The sequence below is a fragment of the Staurois parvus genome, unplaced genomic scaffold (genome assembly GCF_062004578.1).
Source record: "Staurois parvus isolate SC_StPar_1 unplaced genomic scaffold, SC_StPar_1.0 ptg000172l, whole genome shotgun sequence".
NCBI classification, from domain to species: Eukaryota; Metazoa; Chordata; class Amphibia; order Anura; family Ranidae; genus Staurois; species Staurois parvus.
In genome coordinates, this window is record NW_028317968.1 from 6,411,301 (window position 1) to 6,427,500 (window position 16,200).

The 16,200-nt window shown below is 38.4% G+C and overlaps 1 protein-coding gene across 1 annotated transcript in view; it reads right to left on the bottom strand.

Moving 5' to 3' along the window:
- Nucleotides 1–2,520: 2,520 nt before the first annotated feature.
- The window catches only part of APPBP2 (amyloid beta precursor protein binding protein 2), a 66,488-nt gene continuing 52,808 nt past the window's right edge, over nucleotides 2,521–16,200 (bottom strand). The window contains exons 10-13 of the mRNA XM_089676628.1: nucleotides 16,148–16,200; nucleotides 15,196–15,386; nucleotides 10,679–10,844; nucleotides 2,521–7,421 (exon numbers count right to left, since the gene is read on the bottom strand). The exon at nucleotides 16,148–16,200 is cut by the window's right edge and continues 33 nt beyond it. Coding sequence (XP_089532754.1) covers nucleotides 7,168–7,421; nucleotides 10,679–10,844; nucleotides 15,196–15,386; nucleotides 16,148–16,200 — 664 coding nt within the window. The 3' untranslated portion in view covers nucleotides 2,521–7,167. The remainder of the gene's footprint in view (nucleotides 7,422–10,678; nucleotides 10,845–15,195; nucleotides 15,387–16,147) is intronic.

Genomic DNA, 16,200 nt, shown 5'->3' on the forward strand with positions numbered 1-16,200 from the left:
ACTGCCTCAGAATGCATGACGAGCTGGATTATATTAAGTACCATACCAGTTAGCACAAAAAAAAAAAAAAAAAAAAAAAACACGCCTTTTCAACTGTAAACTTTCATATTCCAAAGCAACTGTAAACATTTTATACTTCAAAGCAGATAAAGACTAAAAAGCTTATGAGTGTTTCAAGGCCATTTTGGCAAAAAAAAAAAAAAAAAAAAAAAAGTTATGCCAGGAACCTTGCTAAAGTAGTGGAAATGCAATTTGAAATTTGTCTTTTGCGGGCTGCTGAACTTGTAGTTCGTGAAAAGATCCAAAACAAGTTAGTGATTTTTTTTTTTTTAAATGGAACTTCAATTCTCAGAAAAATATAGGTACTGAGGAATGTTTGCCATTTACCAGTTTTAATATTGCTAAGGCAGATGCAGTTGAGGAGAAACATTCTGAATACAATGCAAGACTTTGCATAAAATTATTTAAAGTAGTGTTTGAATTCTGAGAAATGATGTTACTATCCACACCTTTGCTTTAAAACCTATATGTGTTGTGTGGCTCTGCTTCTGATAGAGGCTATTGTGTTGCAAATTTTTGCTACTAGTACATTCAGAATAGCAGACAATTTTGGCATTTAGTTATAAAGCCTTTTATCTTCAAAAAAAAAAAAAAATAATAATAATGTGTCCAAGCATTAAAGCTAGAAAAACTAAAGCCCGATACACATGTACCGAAATTCAGCCGGTTAAGGAGGAATTCGCTGAATCTCGGTACGTGCATACCGCTGTCTGTTCACCAGAAGTTGGTCTAATGATAGCCTTCTTTTGAATGGTCCTCTGCTGGAAAACCAGCATTCAATCAGCGCTTGCAGCCAATGGCTACACTGCCGATCTGTATATTCGGCCACTTCAGTCAGCTTGGTCTTGTATAATTTGTTAAACATCTAGCCAAACTTCCCAATGCTTGCTCTATACCTCCCAACAGATACAGAAACTAGTTTGAACTAAAGTGACAGGCACAAGTTTGTGACGAATGACCGCTCCCTTAAGATTGTGGATTTATGCACTGGATGTGCAGTGAGGCAGGATTCAATCCCTTGGAAGGTCTTTAATGTGGTTTTGCAGAGTGAGAAAAGAGATACATCTTCCCACATTTGCAAAGTTCAGCTTGAACTCAGCTACTATAATCATTAACCCAACTAAAGTCTCATTATTTTGCTGAGGGAAATTCCACCACAGGACAAAGAAATGCTGTCGTACTCTATTGGATTTCCACAAAGATATGGAAAACATATAGCGTAGTCCCGCATTCAAATTAGAGTTGCCTGACTTTTGTGGTTGGGCTGAGGCCATACACCCCTATACCAGGTTTCTGGACAGTAGTAAAGACCTATATAAAAAAGGATCAAACTGACACACACCACCCTAAACAGAGGAAACCTATTTGCTGAAGTCCCTCTTTCATATCAATTTAAGCTTCACAAAAGTGTGCACCAAATACTTTGAATAACTCTGAATGAATAAATACTTTAAAAGGGTGTTTAAATCAAAAAACATAACTGCATCCCTGATTAAACCACTTACACTCCGGAAGATTTTACTCCCTTAATGACCAGGCCATTTTTGCTTTTCGGTACTGCACTACTTTAAATGTACCCAAACTAAATATATATCTTTTTTCCCCATAAATATAGCTTTCTTTTGGTGGTATTTGATCACTACTGAGTTTTTTACTTTAACAAAAAAAAACATTTTTTGAAAAAAAGAACAAAAAAAAAACATAAGACCCCCTTTTTTTACTTTCTGCTGTAAAATATATCCAATAAAAAGGTTTCTAAAAAATTTCTTCATATATGTTGGCCAAAATGTATTCTGTTACATGTCTTTGGTAAGAAAAAAAAAAATTCCCAATAAGTGTGTTATAAGGCTGGCCATACACTTCAATTTTCTTTAGAAAATTGCTTCAGATTTACCAAAAACCATATAATAGGAGGTCAAACCTAAACAACGTTCAATTGTATCCAATTAGGCGGGCCCTTGCACTACACAGTTGAAGGTAAATCTAAAGAAAATTGGGCAGAAATTGGACAGAAAATAGTATAGTGTATTGCCAGCCTAAGTGATCTTGTTTTTTTTCCCTGCAGGGGAAAGAAAACACACACACTCTGTGTACAGTGCCCTGTGTAGTTAAACACTATTAACACTGAGCACTGTTCCAACCATCAATTATTGGCAAGGACCCACTGATTGGATTGTGCCGTGTTGAATCATAGCACAGCTGGGGGCATTTGCCCCTTACCCAGAAGTGCGGATCATGTACTAGGCAAGTGATCCAGCGCAGGGACCACTTTGCCGCTGTACATTCGTGATGTAGTCAGCATCTTTTTGCAGAAATATCAATTACCAAAAACTTTGAGCTGCAGAAAGCCCCACATGTTTTTGCTCATAAGTCCTAGTGGACCAAGTCTGGTACAGTTACTGTGCAACATCACATATGATCAGTCTATCAGAATAGCAGTAATAGGTTTTCTTGAAGAGGTGTGGCATTTGTATTTATTTTGCATATCCTTCTTGACTGAATAGTGAAAGGAATAGTCTGATATGGACTGAAGTGACAACTTACAAAAGCAATTTACAAACATTTTAAACCAGGTCAGGTGTATGGTACATTTTGGAAATTAAAATGTAGTTCTATAAAATGATTTATGTATTTACATTGTCATTTACAAATCACAACCATCATTTTTGTCAATTCTTTCAACAAAAAACACTATGCACTTATTTGCATTTCCCAGTTTTGTAGTACTCTGTCTGCTACTATCACATAAGCTTTGAGGGCAGCAGAGGCACTTACTGGTTATACCAAAGAAAAAGTGAAGAAGGCACAATACCATCACATAGCAAGCTTACTTGATTTAAGCAGCAAAACACAGATCAAAAGCCACAACAATGTTTATGCGACAACACAGCGCACATAAAAAACAATGTTTTACCTAAAAGGTCAGTAAAGACACAAAAAGTGGAACCAGTATCATCCACAAATATGTACATAAAAAAAATTCCCATTCTAGGATAGAATGAAATATATTGCACATCTTGTTTGTAGTTTCTGTGGAGCAGAGTACAGCCACTTTGTCTAATGGGAGCGGCCTACAGAGCCCTGCAATTGTGATACTAACAAAATGTCTATAAAATAAACTCCCTCCAAGGTCCAACTCAATGCAAAACAAATTGATGTTTACATACACACTTGTGAATGTAACTAGTATATTTTCATATAAAGTATGACATTTAGGACTACTGGCCCTTAAAAATAAGCCAGTTGCAAACCTGAGCAAATCATATGAAGCATTTAATGTCAAAGTACAATAGCACAGGATATTTTCAGTGAAAAAATAAAAAGGCAGCTAAAATTATAGCTAAAGTCGACCCTGAACAACCTCTCCCCCCCTCTCATCCTTATTGTTCAACAGGCTACCCATCAGATTAAAGGCCCAAAAGACAGAGGAAGAAAGGGTGGAGCCAGGGCCATGTTTTATAAGAAAACTTTGGATTATAGTGGCACAAGTTTATGTCTTATATATCGCTTAGATCATTTTGTCGCCAAATTATCTATAGGAATTGCTCAGGTTTGGCCAGCTTAACTTTAAAAAGGTATACCTGCTATAAAATTGTAAATATTACTATACTGAAAATAGAAAAATCGGTACAAGCTGACCAAGCTAGATCACTTAGACAGCCAACATGATCACTTAGATGATGACTGGTAGTTTGTTTTGTTTTAATTAGATCTTACTGGCAGGCATACAGCATACAGAGTCCCAAAATTTAGAGCAGTAGCAATAAAACAATCGATCAGTACCAGAGTATCATTCAGCAGCCTAAATAAAATTGGTGGCACAGCAGGACGGTTTGGTAATTCTTTTATGTACAGGTAATTTTGCCTCTATTTGTAAAGTTTTTTGTAAAATTTGTAAAATTTGCAATCACTACTTTATACCAACACACTTTCTGATAATTTTGCTCAAGAAATGGAGCCCAAACTAGATATACTGAGCCCAGTGATGGAAAGTGTTTTGCTGGTCTAAAAGGCCAGATTGGTTAATTTTTTTCTCATTAGAAAAAATTATTTAAATGGGCAACTATTTAAGGGCTTTTCATTATGATGTCCCATTAAATCTTAAAAGAACACAATATATCTACCCCCAACTGAAGTTAATAGATCGTGGATATGTAACCATTTCTCTTCACAAGACGATATATACATTGGTACCAATCAAATGATCCTACATTTTCTGAAGACTATGGTTTCTGAAAAGAACAAAAACTCAAGTCTAATAAATTCAGTATTATAAACAAAACAAAGTATCCAATTCAGGCATGCCAAATTTGTGCTGCAGGAAAAAGACAAGTATGGGTGAGCTTGTCACTTCAGGTTTTAAATTTTTTCCACTCTGAACCCTGAAATCTTATTTGTAATGACTGCTTCCCCTCAATACTGCCCATGGTACATAAAGTCATATTTTTATGGAAGTAAATATGGCAAAATATAAAAATGCATTGGGGGAAAAAAAAAATGTTTGTGTATTGAAAAGAAAAGTAAAACAAAGGCTAATTATTCTCGCTGCAAAAACACTGTTTCATCATTGTACAACTCACTTACTATATAGCAAATATGTTTTATTTAAAATAAAACATTTTCAGAAGAAAATATATTGCTTTTTGCATTGACTGTGCTAGCTGGCCCTTAGTTTCTATAGATCACTTGGCATCTATAGCATAATGAACTGAAATGTTGTCTAAAAGATATCCTCAAAAAGATTAGTACATGATGGCAAAACAGTAGAAGGGCCCTGTTCACATTTGTGCACTGAAGCAACCACTCTGAGGTGTCAATCAGTGCTAGTCATTGTAAATGGCACCTAGGGCACTGAAACAGAGGGTAGGACACCACAGTGCATATTTCACACATTGTAGTACCTTGGGTTGCTAAAAACAGGGTCATGTGCATTTATCGATTCCTTGCGGTGCACTGGCAACCCATTCATAATGAATAGGCTTTCTTAACATGAAATGCAACAGTAAATGTAACATGGCAATGGATAAAAAAAGTGTGCATAGGCCCCAAGAAATAAAAGAATGATATAATTTTTCATTTCTATCACTGTAACACTTTCTGTGTCTGCAGTGCATTTCCAATGTGTTTACCACTTTTACCAAACATAAAAGTGCAGGAGATTTCAGAAAAGTTCATAGTAAACACTGAATGGAAACCAAAACAGGCCTACGCTAACCAACATTAGTTTTCATCCAATTTGCACCATAGTTATTTTGTTTCATGTAGGAAAACAAAAAGTAAAATAAAACTACCAAATGAACACCAAGCTGGCAAATATTTTCCAGCAGGATGGAAAAAAAAAAAGAAAACAAGAAAAAAAAAAAAAAAATCACTCTCAGAAGACTATGGGGTTGTTTTACCAACACTGGAGAGCACAAAATCTGGTGCAGCTCTGAATCAAAACTGAATTCAGCTTCCAGGTATTGGGCATAAGCCTAATTGAACAAGCTAGAAGCTGACTGGCTACCACGCACAGCTGCACCACATTTTGCACTCTCCAGTTTTAGTAAATCAACCCCTATGGTTAGCAAGACAGGTCACCAATGTGGACAAATGCACAGATTAATTAAGAGTGGAGTTCCTGAGACATCTGTTTACATCACTAGTACATATGATCTGCATGATTATATATCTGGATGCTACAACTGATTTCATGGGAAATTTTCACATGTGAGTAATCATTTGTGTTGTAAGATCACATAGATCTCATATAAAAAAGTACTGAATCTTCTTCATCCATGGAATTAAAATCACCTCCTCACCTATAGCCAGCAACACTCTTTTGAGCTTGCTGTCAATTTTATTACAAATTCTAGTGAATAGGAACACCTTTTTTCATAAAAAAAAAAAATTCCAGTAGGAGTTAGGCTTTATTTTAAAGGGAACCTTTACGGTGAAAACTGAGCATTCAAATGCTCTCCCATTTGTTTTTCTATAAAATTGTATGCAATGGTTATTAAAAAATGTTAAACCATTTTTCACAATTTGCACAGGGAGAAGGAAAAAAAAAAAAGCCATAAAAAAATATTACAAAATTATAAACATGACAACATATGGTATTTGTTTTGTACATACGATTACTTCAACCTGCAAATTTGGATGTTAAAAAACAGACCTGAACTAAACATCTACATATATAATAAAGAGCAGCCCTTTTAAGCTCTAGAACACCAAGGCTAAGTTCAGTTTAAAATGGTACTGCAGCCCAATAAATAGGAGCTGGACATGCCCTCTTTGAGCACGATGGTCCAAAGTGCAGTGCAATCATACCATGGACCCAGAGAAAGCAAGTATATGATCTACATGACCTTAGCTATTGGTGGATGAAGATTAGGTGTCCCTGACCTTGTTCAGGCTTCCACACAAAACAGCCTGCAATGTATTAGTTGCTGATAAGCAAAACCTGTAACCCCTCCAAGTGACCAAGGGAGCCACTGAAAATAGGGCCAATAAAAGCAGTTTATATTTTTTGATTTACAAAACCTAAGAAGCAAGAATTAAAGATACTGAAATGTAAGATAAAAAGTGATGTTCAACACTTGACTCAGACTGCAGTGAATGCTAGTTTTCCTTCAAAAGATGCATTAACAAGGCTTGCGTGTACTGAATAAATTTTCTGAAACAAAAGCTCCTACTGAACATCAAATAAGTGGTGGAGTGCGCTATTAGTATAATAATATGTATATAGATATATATATCTATTATATATAACACCTGGACCAAAAGAAACAGGGAAAACAGATCTCTTATAAACTCTTATACAGTTTTATTTGCATCTTCCTGTTGGAGCTGCAAACATAATGGCAATGCTAGTTCTCTGTCCCACTGACTGATGTAAAAAAAAAAAAAAAAAAAAAAAAAAAGAAAAAGTGGATTAAGCAGTGAGCATTCCATTAAAGACTATCCATCCAGCACGTGCAGGGATCCAATCCAGGTCATCTTCTGAAGGACCAAACCAGTGCTGCATCTGTATGTTTTTACAAACTTCACAGTATGAACTTTCCCAATATGCTGAGGAAAACAATTGGTAAAGCTGACCAGTTTTTTTTTTTCTTCTTCAGATTGAAATTAACAGCTTTGTCCTTCCGTGGTCTGTGACATCAGAAATGATTGCACAACTTCTTCTGTTGACAGAGGACAAGAATTTACATCCTCTAGGGCATCGGTGACTGAAAATTGACGATCTCGTAATCTGTTCCAGTTTGCCAATATATTGTGATACTCAAATACCTTCTCAAAATTGCCAACAGAATTATAAAGTTTAATTAAGCCCCTGTAATCATACTCCAGTCCACTGTAACCCTCTCCAAATAACTTCTTTCCTGCAAATACAAAAGCAAAAAATTAGAGACTTAAAAAAAAAAAAAAAAACACAACCACCTCTCACAAAGGCAATCTCAAAAGGGCATTAAAGCTTAACTTCAAGATTCTTGTGTCTTTTAATAGCTTATTTGGACCAAAACTAGTCCAAACTACTTGCTTCACTAACAAATGTGCCCACTGGGAGCGCTCTATAAACTGTAAGCATCATCAGCTAAGTACAGTATATAGTGCTGTGTATTGAAAATCAAGTCAGGCTGAGCGCTGGTCATCTGTTCACAGGAAGCCTTGTAATTTACCAATGCAGGACTCCCTCTGATAGGCTGAGGTGGAGAGGCAAGCATATGACATCACAACCTCCAAATAGAGGAAGCCTTGTATTCACTGATAAAAAGTTACAAAGCTTCCTGTAAATGGCTGACCAGCACTCAGCCCAAATTTTATTGCAGTAGTGAAATGGAAAGCTCCTATACCGCTGCCAAAACACGTTGCTGTATACTGTATGCAGCTGATGCTACAGTGCCTTGAAAAAGTATTCATACCCCTTGAAATTTTCCACATTTTGTCATGTTACAATGTAAGTGTATTTTATTGGGATTTTATATGATAGACCAACATAAAAAGGGGCAAATAACTAAACTGTAAGGAAAATGATAATTGGTCTTCAAATATTTTTTTTTACAAATAACTGAAAAAGTGTTGCATGCATTTGTATTCAGCCCCCTTTATTCTAATACCCCTAAGTGGAACCAATTGCCTTCAGAAGTCACCTAATTAGTAAATAGAGTCCACCTGTGTGTAATTTAATCTCAGTATAAATACAGCTGTTCTGTGAAGCCCTCAGAGGTTTGTTAGAGAACATTAGTGAACAAACAGCATCATGAAGGCCAAGGAACACACCATACAGGTCAGGGATAACGTTGTGGAGAAGTTTAAAACAGGGTTAGGTTATAAAAAAAAAATCCCAAGCTTTGAGCGTCTCTAGGAGCACTGTTCAATCAATCATCTGAAAATGGAAAGCGTATGACACAACTTCAAACCTACCAAGACATGGGCATCCACCTAAACTAACAGACCGGGCAAGGAGAGCATTAATCAGAGAAGCAGCCAAGAAGCCCATGGTAACTCTGGAGGAGCTGCAGAAATCCACAATACAGGTGGGAGAATCTGTCCATAGGACAACTGTGCACTCTACAAATCTAGCCTTTACAAAAGAGTGACAAGAAGAAAGCCATTGTTGAAAGAAAGCTGTAAGAAGTCCTCTTTGCAGTTTGTGAGAAGCCATGTGGGGACACAGCAAACATGTGGAAGAAGGTGCTCTGGTCAGATGAGACCAAAATTTAACTTCTTGGCCTAAGCGCAAAATGCTACGTGTGGCGGAAAACTAACACTGCACATCACCCTGAACACACGATCCCTACTGTGAAACATGGTGATGGCAGCATCATGTTGTGGGATGCTTTTCTTCAGCAGGGACAGGGAAGCTGTTTAGAGTTGATGGGAAGATGGATGGAGCCAAATACAGGACAATCTTAGAAGACAACCTGTTAGAGTCTGCAAAAGACTTTAGACCGGGGTAGAGGCTCACCTTCCAGCAGAACAATAACCCTAAACATACAGCCAGCGCTACAATGAAATGATTTAGATCAAAGCATGTGTTAGAATGGCCCAGTCCAGACCTAAATCCAATTGAGAATCTTTGGCAAGACTTGAAAATTGCTGTTCACAGACGCTCTCCAGATGTGCAAAGCAGGTAGAGACATCCCCAAAAAGACTTACAGCTGTAATTGCAGGGAAAGGTGGTTCAACAAAAGTATTGACTCAGGGGGGCTGAATACAAATGCACGCCACACTTTTCAGTTATTGATTTGTAAAAAAATTTGAAAAACATTTGTCATTTTCCTTTCACTTCACAATTTTGTGCCACTTTGTGTTGGTCTATCACATATAATCCCAATAAAATATATTTACGTTTTTGGTTGCCACATGACAAAATATGGAAAATTTAAAGTATGAATACTTTTCAAGTCACTGTACTTAAAGTGGTTGTAAACCTGAGACCTGAACACAGCATATCCTCTATAGCGTGTACTTATTTTATTTAAGAACACTACGTGTCATTTCTGTCTGCTACTTTGTTCCTCTGCTATCAGCATAAAATACTTCTAACCAGTTTTCCTGACACCAAGAGAAAAAAAAAAAAATGTGACAGTGGAGGGACCTCCAGCAGATTGACAGCCTCAGCTCTGTTCCTGTGAGCTGTGTGAAGGGGTGTGTCCCCCTTCCCACCAATCAGCAGTCAAAGCTCTCCCACTGAGCTCCATAGAGCTCCCCGCCCCATTTTATCTGAAAGCTCAAAAAGCTGTATAAAATTGTTTACTTTGAATGGATTTAGAGAAGCGAAAACTAGACTGCAGATAAACAAGTATAACTTATGAAGGAGGATTTGTTTTCAACTCTGTGTACCATCTGAGGCCAGACACTTCACTGGTTATAGGTAAGGGTTTACAACCAGGCATTTATACAGAGCTCCTTGTCTGAGTATCTGTTAGTGAAGCAAAATAGTTTGTTTGGACCAGCTTGGTCCAAATGAACTACATAAAGTTGCAAGAAACCTGAAGTTAGGCTTTAGGCCCTGTTCACATTGATTTTGACATTAGAATTTTCACACGATTCTGCATGTCGCATTGGTTTGAGTTAAAATTAATTACAGATAACAGGATACCTGTAGCTTAAGGTTTTCAGGCCCAGTTCCCTACTGCAGGACCATTAATCTGTGTTTCAGCCGTTAACCAACTGTGCACACCTACTCCTAGGACCACACTGTCCCTGACCGCCTCAGACTAATGACTGAGAAACATTCAGAAGGTCCTAACTGAATAACCAAACATGGCCATCACAGGCAGGCTGGAGAGGCTTGCCTCTATACACAAACCTCTCCAGCCTACAGATGGTACTGGGGCACACCATCTATGTGCAAAAATCAAAAATAGGATTATGTAATCATATATAAAAAGCACAGCACACTTCACAATTTTGTTGATTTGTCAGCATATAACAAAACAATAAAGATGAACAGAGTATTTAAAATGTATATAGTGCATGAAATAATCTTACAGGGGGTTAAACACAACAAACATAGACCAATTAGCGATAACCGCTGCTTAATAAGGCAAAATGGGCCTGGGCATCAATGGTTAGTTAAGTCCATTAATAACGTGGCAACACACTACATGCAGCTTTTACTAGGCTAACATACCAATAGCTATCGATCGTAGATAAAGTTTCTCTGCATTTTCATATTGGTTCATGTCGTAATTATATAGAGAGGCCAAATGTCCAACGGACAAAGCCACTTCATAATCTTCTTGGCCAAGAAGCTGTTCCTTGATCTGTATAGCCTTGATGTGCATCTCTTCTGCCTCCTGAATGACCAAATAAGGAACAAAAAAATCCCAATCACGCAATTGGTCAGCATATATAAAATACAAACGAAAATAGCCCAAATAAAAAAGGATTTACTGTACCTTACCTAGGCCTTAAAAGTGGTTCTAAAGACTGAAAGTTTTTTTTGTACCTCAGGGATGTTTAATTCCTATCGCCCAACGCTCGGGACATGCAGTTCTGAGTGCCGGGCAAGAAGTTTTGTTCTACATTTAGCCCTGTTGTGGGCTACTCTGGTGCTGACAGAAGCTGAAGACAGGGAAGCCTGGCTTATAGTCTGGCAGCACAAAACCCTCACTGCTCTGCACATGACAGCAGAGACGCGGGCGGGGGGTAGCTTTTCCTTCAGTGTGGTTGCCATTCTGAGTGAGTACACAGTACACAGACTTCTGTCTCCTATGAAACATCCCTTTTTATCTTCTAATGTATCGTATTACAGCCGGTCTTAGCCCCACACTAATAATCCTCTGCAATGAAAAGCCAGCACTGAGTTTTGCTTCTCTTTCCACAAGTGCATACATACTTTTTCTTGACTTCTTCCTATTGGTTGTCCATCCTGGGACACTGAGCCGCCTCCAGTCCCTGCAGCATACTGTTCAGGGATCTCATGGAATCTTCCTAACCAAGTGCACTGTGGTATGTGACACTCAGCATGTGCAGTACAGTTAGATAAGGCACACTACACTCACACCGAGCATCACCCCACTTATCTCCCATGTTCCTCCTGTCCCTCCACTAATCGCCAATGTTCCTCCTGTCCCTCCACTAATCGCCAATGTTCCTCCTGTCCCTCCACTAATCGCCAATGTTCCTCCTGTCCCTCCACTAATCGCCAATGTTCCTCCTGTCCCTCCACTAATCGCCAATGTTCCTCCTGTCCCTCCACTAATCGCCAATGTTCCTCCTGTCCCTCCACTAATCGGCAATGTTCCTCCTCTCCCCTCCACTTATCTAAAATGTCCCCCTCTCCTCCACGTATCCACAATGTTCCTCCTCTCCCTTCTCTAATTCCCAATCCCCCCCTCTGCCCCAACTTATCCCCACTGTACCCCCTCTTCTCCCACTTATCCCCATGCCCCCCCTAACCCCACTTAAGATTGTAAGTTGTAGCTGCTCTTCTGTGGCAGCCCCTCTCTCTAATATTCTGAAGGTGGGGGAGAGAGGATTTGGGGGTGGGAGGAGGACCTTGTAATAGAAGGGGGGGGTTGTAAACTGGCCTGTGAGATATGCATTCCTGAGCCCTGCACTCTGTATGCAATTCACTCATGCACTCTGCACACAGTGCACTCCTGAACTCTGCATTCCCTGCATAGCGCACTCCTGAACTCCACAGTCTGTACGCAGTGCACTCAGGACACAGTGGAACACCGATCGTTGTATGGGACCTCTGTGCGAGGTGCCGATCATGTGAACACTGATTGGCCAATCAGTGATCACATGCAGAGTAGTAAGCAAGATGTCACTTCTGACATCATTGCTTACTACGTGTGAAATCTGTGAATGATCACAGAGGTCACATGGTACAAGGCTATTCACAACAGCCTTGTACCATGTGGCAAGCTGTGACCAATCACAGCTCACACAGTATTTCTCAATGGCTGCAAGAATGCAGCCAGAGAGAAGGAGAAATTATTGCTTTTACAGCCGTTATGGGTATAAAAGCAATCAGTGTAAAAAAAAAAAAAAAAGAAAAAAAAAATCTTCATCACCCCTCACAAGTAGTACAGTGTCACCATGGTGACACCACTGCTAGGATGACAGTATGTAGAAAAAATAAATATAAAAAAAAAAAAATGTAAAAAAAAAAAAAAAATTAAAATTTTTGGTTATAAACTAAATTTGGGTTATTTATTTTTTACTAAAAAGATAACTAAATACATTTTGGCCAAGATTTATGATGAAATTTTATAAGAAAAACACTTTTTAAAAAATTTTTTGGACTTTTTCATTTATATAGCAAAAAAAAAAAAAAATCCCAGTGATGAATAAATACCACCAAAACATAGCTTTATCGGTCTCAAAAAAAAATGCTAAAAAAATTCATATGGGTACAGTGTTCCATGACCACGCAATTGTCATTCAAAGTGTGATAGCGCTGAAAGCTGAAAATTGGTGTGGACAGGAAGGGGGTAAAAGTGTCCGGACTTGAAGTTGTTAATCACATGCAATATGTTATATAAAATAAGTCACATGATCTAAATATAACATGCAATATTGCTTTGTGAATTGAGCCCTCAGTCCAAGAAAAAGCATGCAGATCAGGAAAATTAAACTCCTAACCTGCATACTGGTCAAAGCAGAGCTACTGAAATCATTTGATCATCATGACAGACAATATTATTGCTTTCTTTTCTGGAAATATTGCTTAACAGGTTCCCTGTATACAATTGAGTAGATTGTCTACAACCCCAGATGTCTCTTGCCATTCCATTTATATTTTTTTTTCCTCAAAGCCCCCTTCCCACCATCATAGAATCGCATCCGCATTAAAATGAAGGAAAATAAATAAATAGCATTGGAGTCACATCATCACAGCACAAAATGAATACCCTACATGTACACTGGGATGTGCAGGCGTGACTCGGTATATAAATGCTGGCAGGCAGGGAGAAGCGGTTAGAACAGAAGAGACCAATAGGGTTTCATCTGTCATATTTCCACCTGTCAGAGTACCATAGTTCATATGGGTGCATGAGGTTTTATAGTTTGACATGTCCACTTACTTAATGCAAACTCAGATGAGCAACATTGTATTTGTGTGGACTAGGGCCTGATTCACACGAAAGCCATTTCAGACATGCAGTTGCACAGAATCACATGACCATGGAAATAACATTGTTTTTGATGGTACTCGTTCACAACAATGCAACTCAGCACGGCACAATTTTGAATGAGGGTCCTGTACTACTTTGGTGCAATTTCAGCTCGATCTTGAACCCACTGAATATGCAAACCACATCCAAAACACAACACAAAAAGTTACAACTAAGTTGCACTATATAAAAGCACAAAAAAAAAAAAAATTGGATTGCAGCAGGATGAACTAAAAATAAAATTAACACTACTGCAGTTTTTTTTTTTTTTGCTGCTGCAGGAGGAAGCAGGGCAGAGCTGTTCCAAAATGGCTGCCACAACTTAAAGCGGAGCTCCACCCAAAAGGGGAAGTTCCACTTTAAGGACTGTTCCCCATTAAAGATTGGCACCTGGGGGGGAGCAGGTATCCGAATTTGACAGGTACCCGCTCGCCAAGGTGTCCTTCCTCCCTCCCTCTCTGTAGTCTTTTGGGACACGTGACAGGTCCCAGAAGACTACAGGACCATTCATGAAGCTCAGCGCTACTCGCGCATGTGCCTTGGGTACCCAGCTGTGAAGCCACAAGCTATCACAGCCGGGTGCCCATACTGAAGATGCCGGCCTCCAGGAATCCAGGCTGGCCAGTGAGACGGGCTGCAGGGGACACACTGCAGGACAGGTAAGTGGCTGTTCTTTTAAAAGTCAGCAGCTACAGTTTTTGTAGCTGCTGACATTTCTTTTTTTGACAGGCTGAGAGGAACTCCGCTTTAAAGTGGACCTGACCTCAAAAAGAGAAGATCTGCTATGTTATAGGGAGCATCTAGAAATGTAATAGTGCCAAGCTAAGCTACACCATAAAAACTTTTACACTTTCTGGTCTGTGAGGATGCCTAGGCACTCTTTTGCCTACATCCTCATAGCTGTATATCTGCTGTGTGAGATCTTAGGTGCCAATATCGCCAACTGCTAGTTTCAGGAGATTTGGAGTGATATTTATTGATGTCACTACTGTATTGCCCATTGTTCTTTTTGCTAGAGGCTCTGCCATGAGGAAGAAAAATCCTGCCTCTACCAAGACTACTGCCTCTACAGAGACACAGTGGAGTACAAAATATGTCAAGTCAGTACTGAGGAGAAAATTAGCTGAAAAATCACAGGCAATACTGGTGACTAGTCTTTAGTTTTATGCCTGTCTTTTTTGGGACATAGCTTGCAGAGTTTTAATTACTCTTTGAAGGAAATCCTGATGTAAGATGACATCACTGTCTTTTTCAAGAAACTGTACTACAGAACTTCACCTTTTGAAGAAGTTAAAAAAAAAAATACATAAATAATGTAAAGCCATGGTGAACGATGTAGGAATAATTACATTAGTTTACATGTGGCCAGGAATTTGGTAACATTTTTTGTTTTGAAAGGAGACACTGGTTTATTAAAGAGAAACAGATAAAAGCAGAAAAGAGAATTAAAAAAAAAAAAAAAAAACAAGAAAACAAAAACAAACACACACACACACCAGAATGTCAAGAACAGCCTTACCTTAAACTTTCTCATGGACTGATACAATCTCCCAAGGTTCCCATAGTGTTTTGCTGTTTGCACGTTGAACTCACCAAAGGCTTTTTTAGCAAGTTGCAGTGATGAAAGATGAAGGTCATGAGCTTCTTGAAGAAGTTTCTGTTCAGTTTCTTTGTTGTGACAATCTATAGCAATCTCCTCCAGTATTAGTGCTATGGGTATAAAAATGTTAAGAATAACCAACATCTCACTACCCACCTACAGAAAGCATCAACTCTCTCTTACATGTATAAAATTAGATATACTGGCCATGGTCACTTGAGGAGCACTCTTGGAGGAGAAAAAAAATTTCTCCCACTTTATTTTTGTTTTAGGCAGTGCTTATTGATTGGATCACTCCTCCTGCTACTCTATTCCAGTGCTAAAAAAAAAACAAAAAAAAAACACAACACCTCTCAAGCAGATTATGCCAGCACTTCACCCACCTTGCTTTTAATTATTAATTCTGCTATAAAACCTACACAATGCAACTATCTCTTCTGATGCTCAGTTTGGTCTAACAGCAAACACAGATGACACATTATTGTAAAGGGGTATTCAATATGTGCTATCATCTTTTCACTTTAAATATGATAGAGGTCCCTTCTTATACCATATGTATAATAAAGTGATTAGCACAAATAATAAAGAGGACTATGGCTACATCCCAGATAACTAGGTACAGTAATTTAACAAACGGATGTACAAAAGATGCCTGATAACTTCAGAGAACTGTAGTACACATAATATGGCTCTGCATGAGTACAGCAAGAAAACATATAAGATTAGAAAAGGGTAAAATATTAAATTATGGGAAAAGGAAGCAAAAGTAGATTACTAGTCCATGGTAATGCCCGATTAACTAGTTTAAAGTGAATCAACAAAAATTATCTAGTTGTATCCTAAGCGGATTAGCAAATTGTTCTGTCCATACCTTTAACTCTTTTGGAAGAAGCTAATAAAAGATGGTCTTCTGGGAGTATGTGT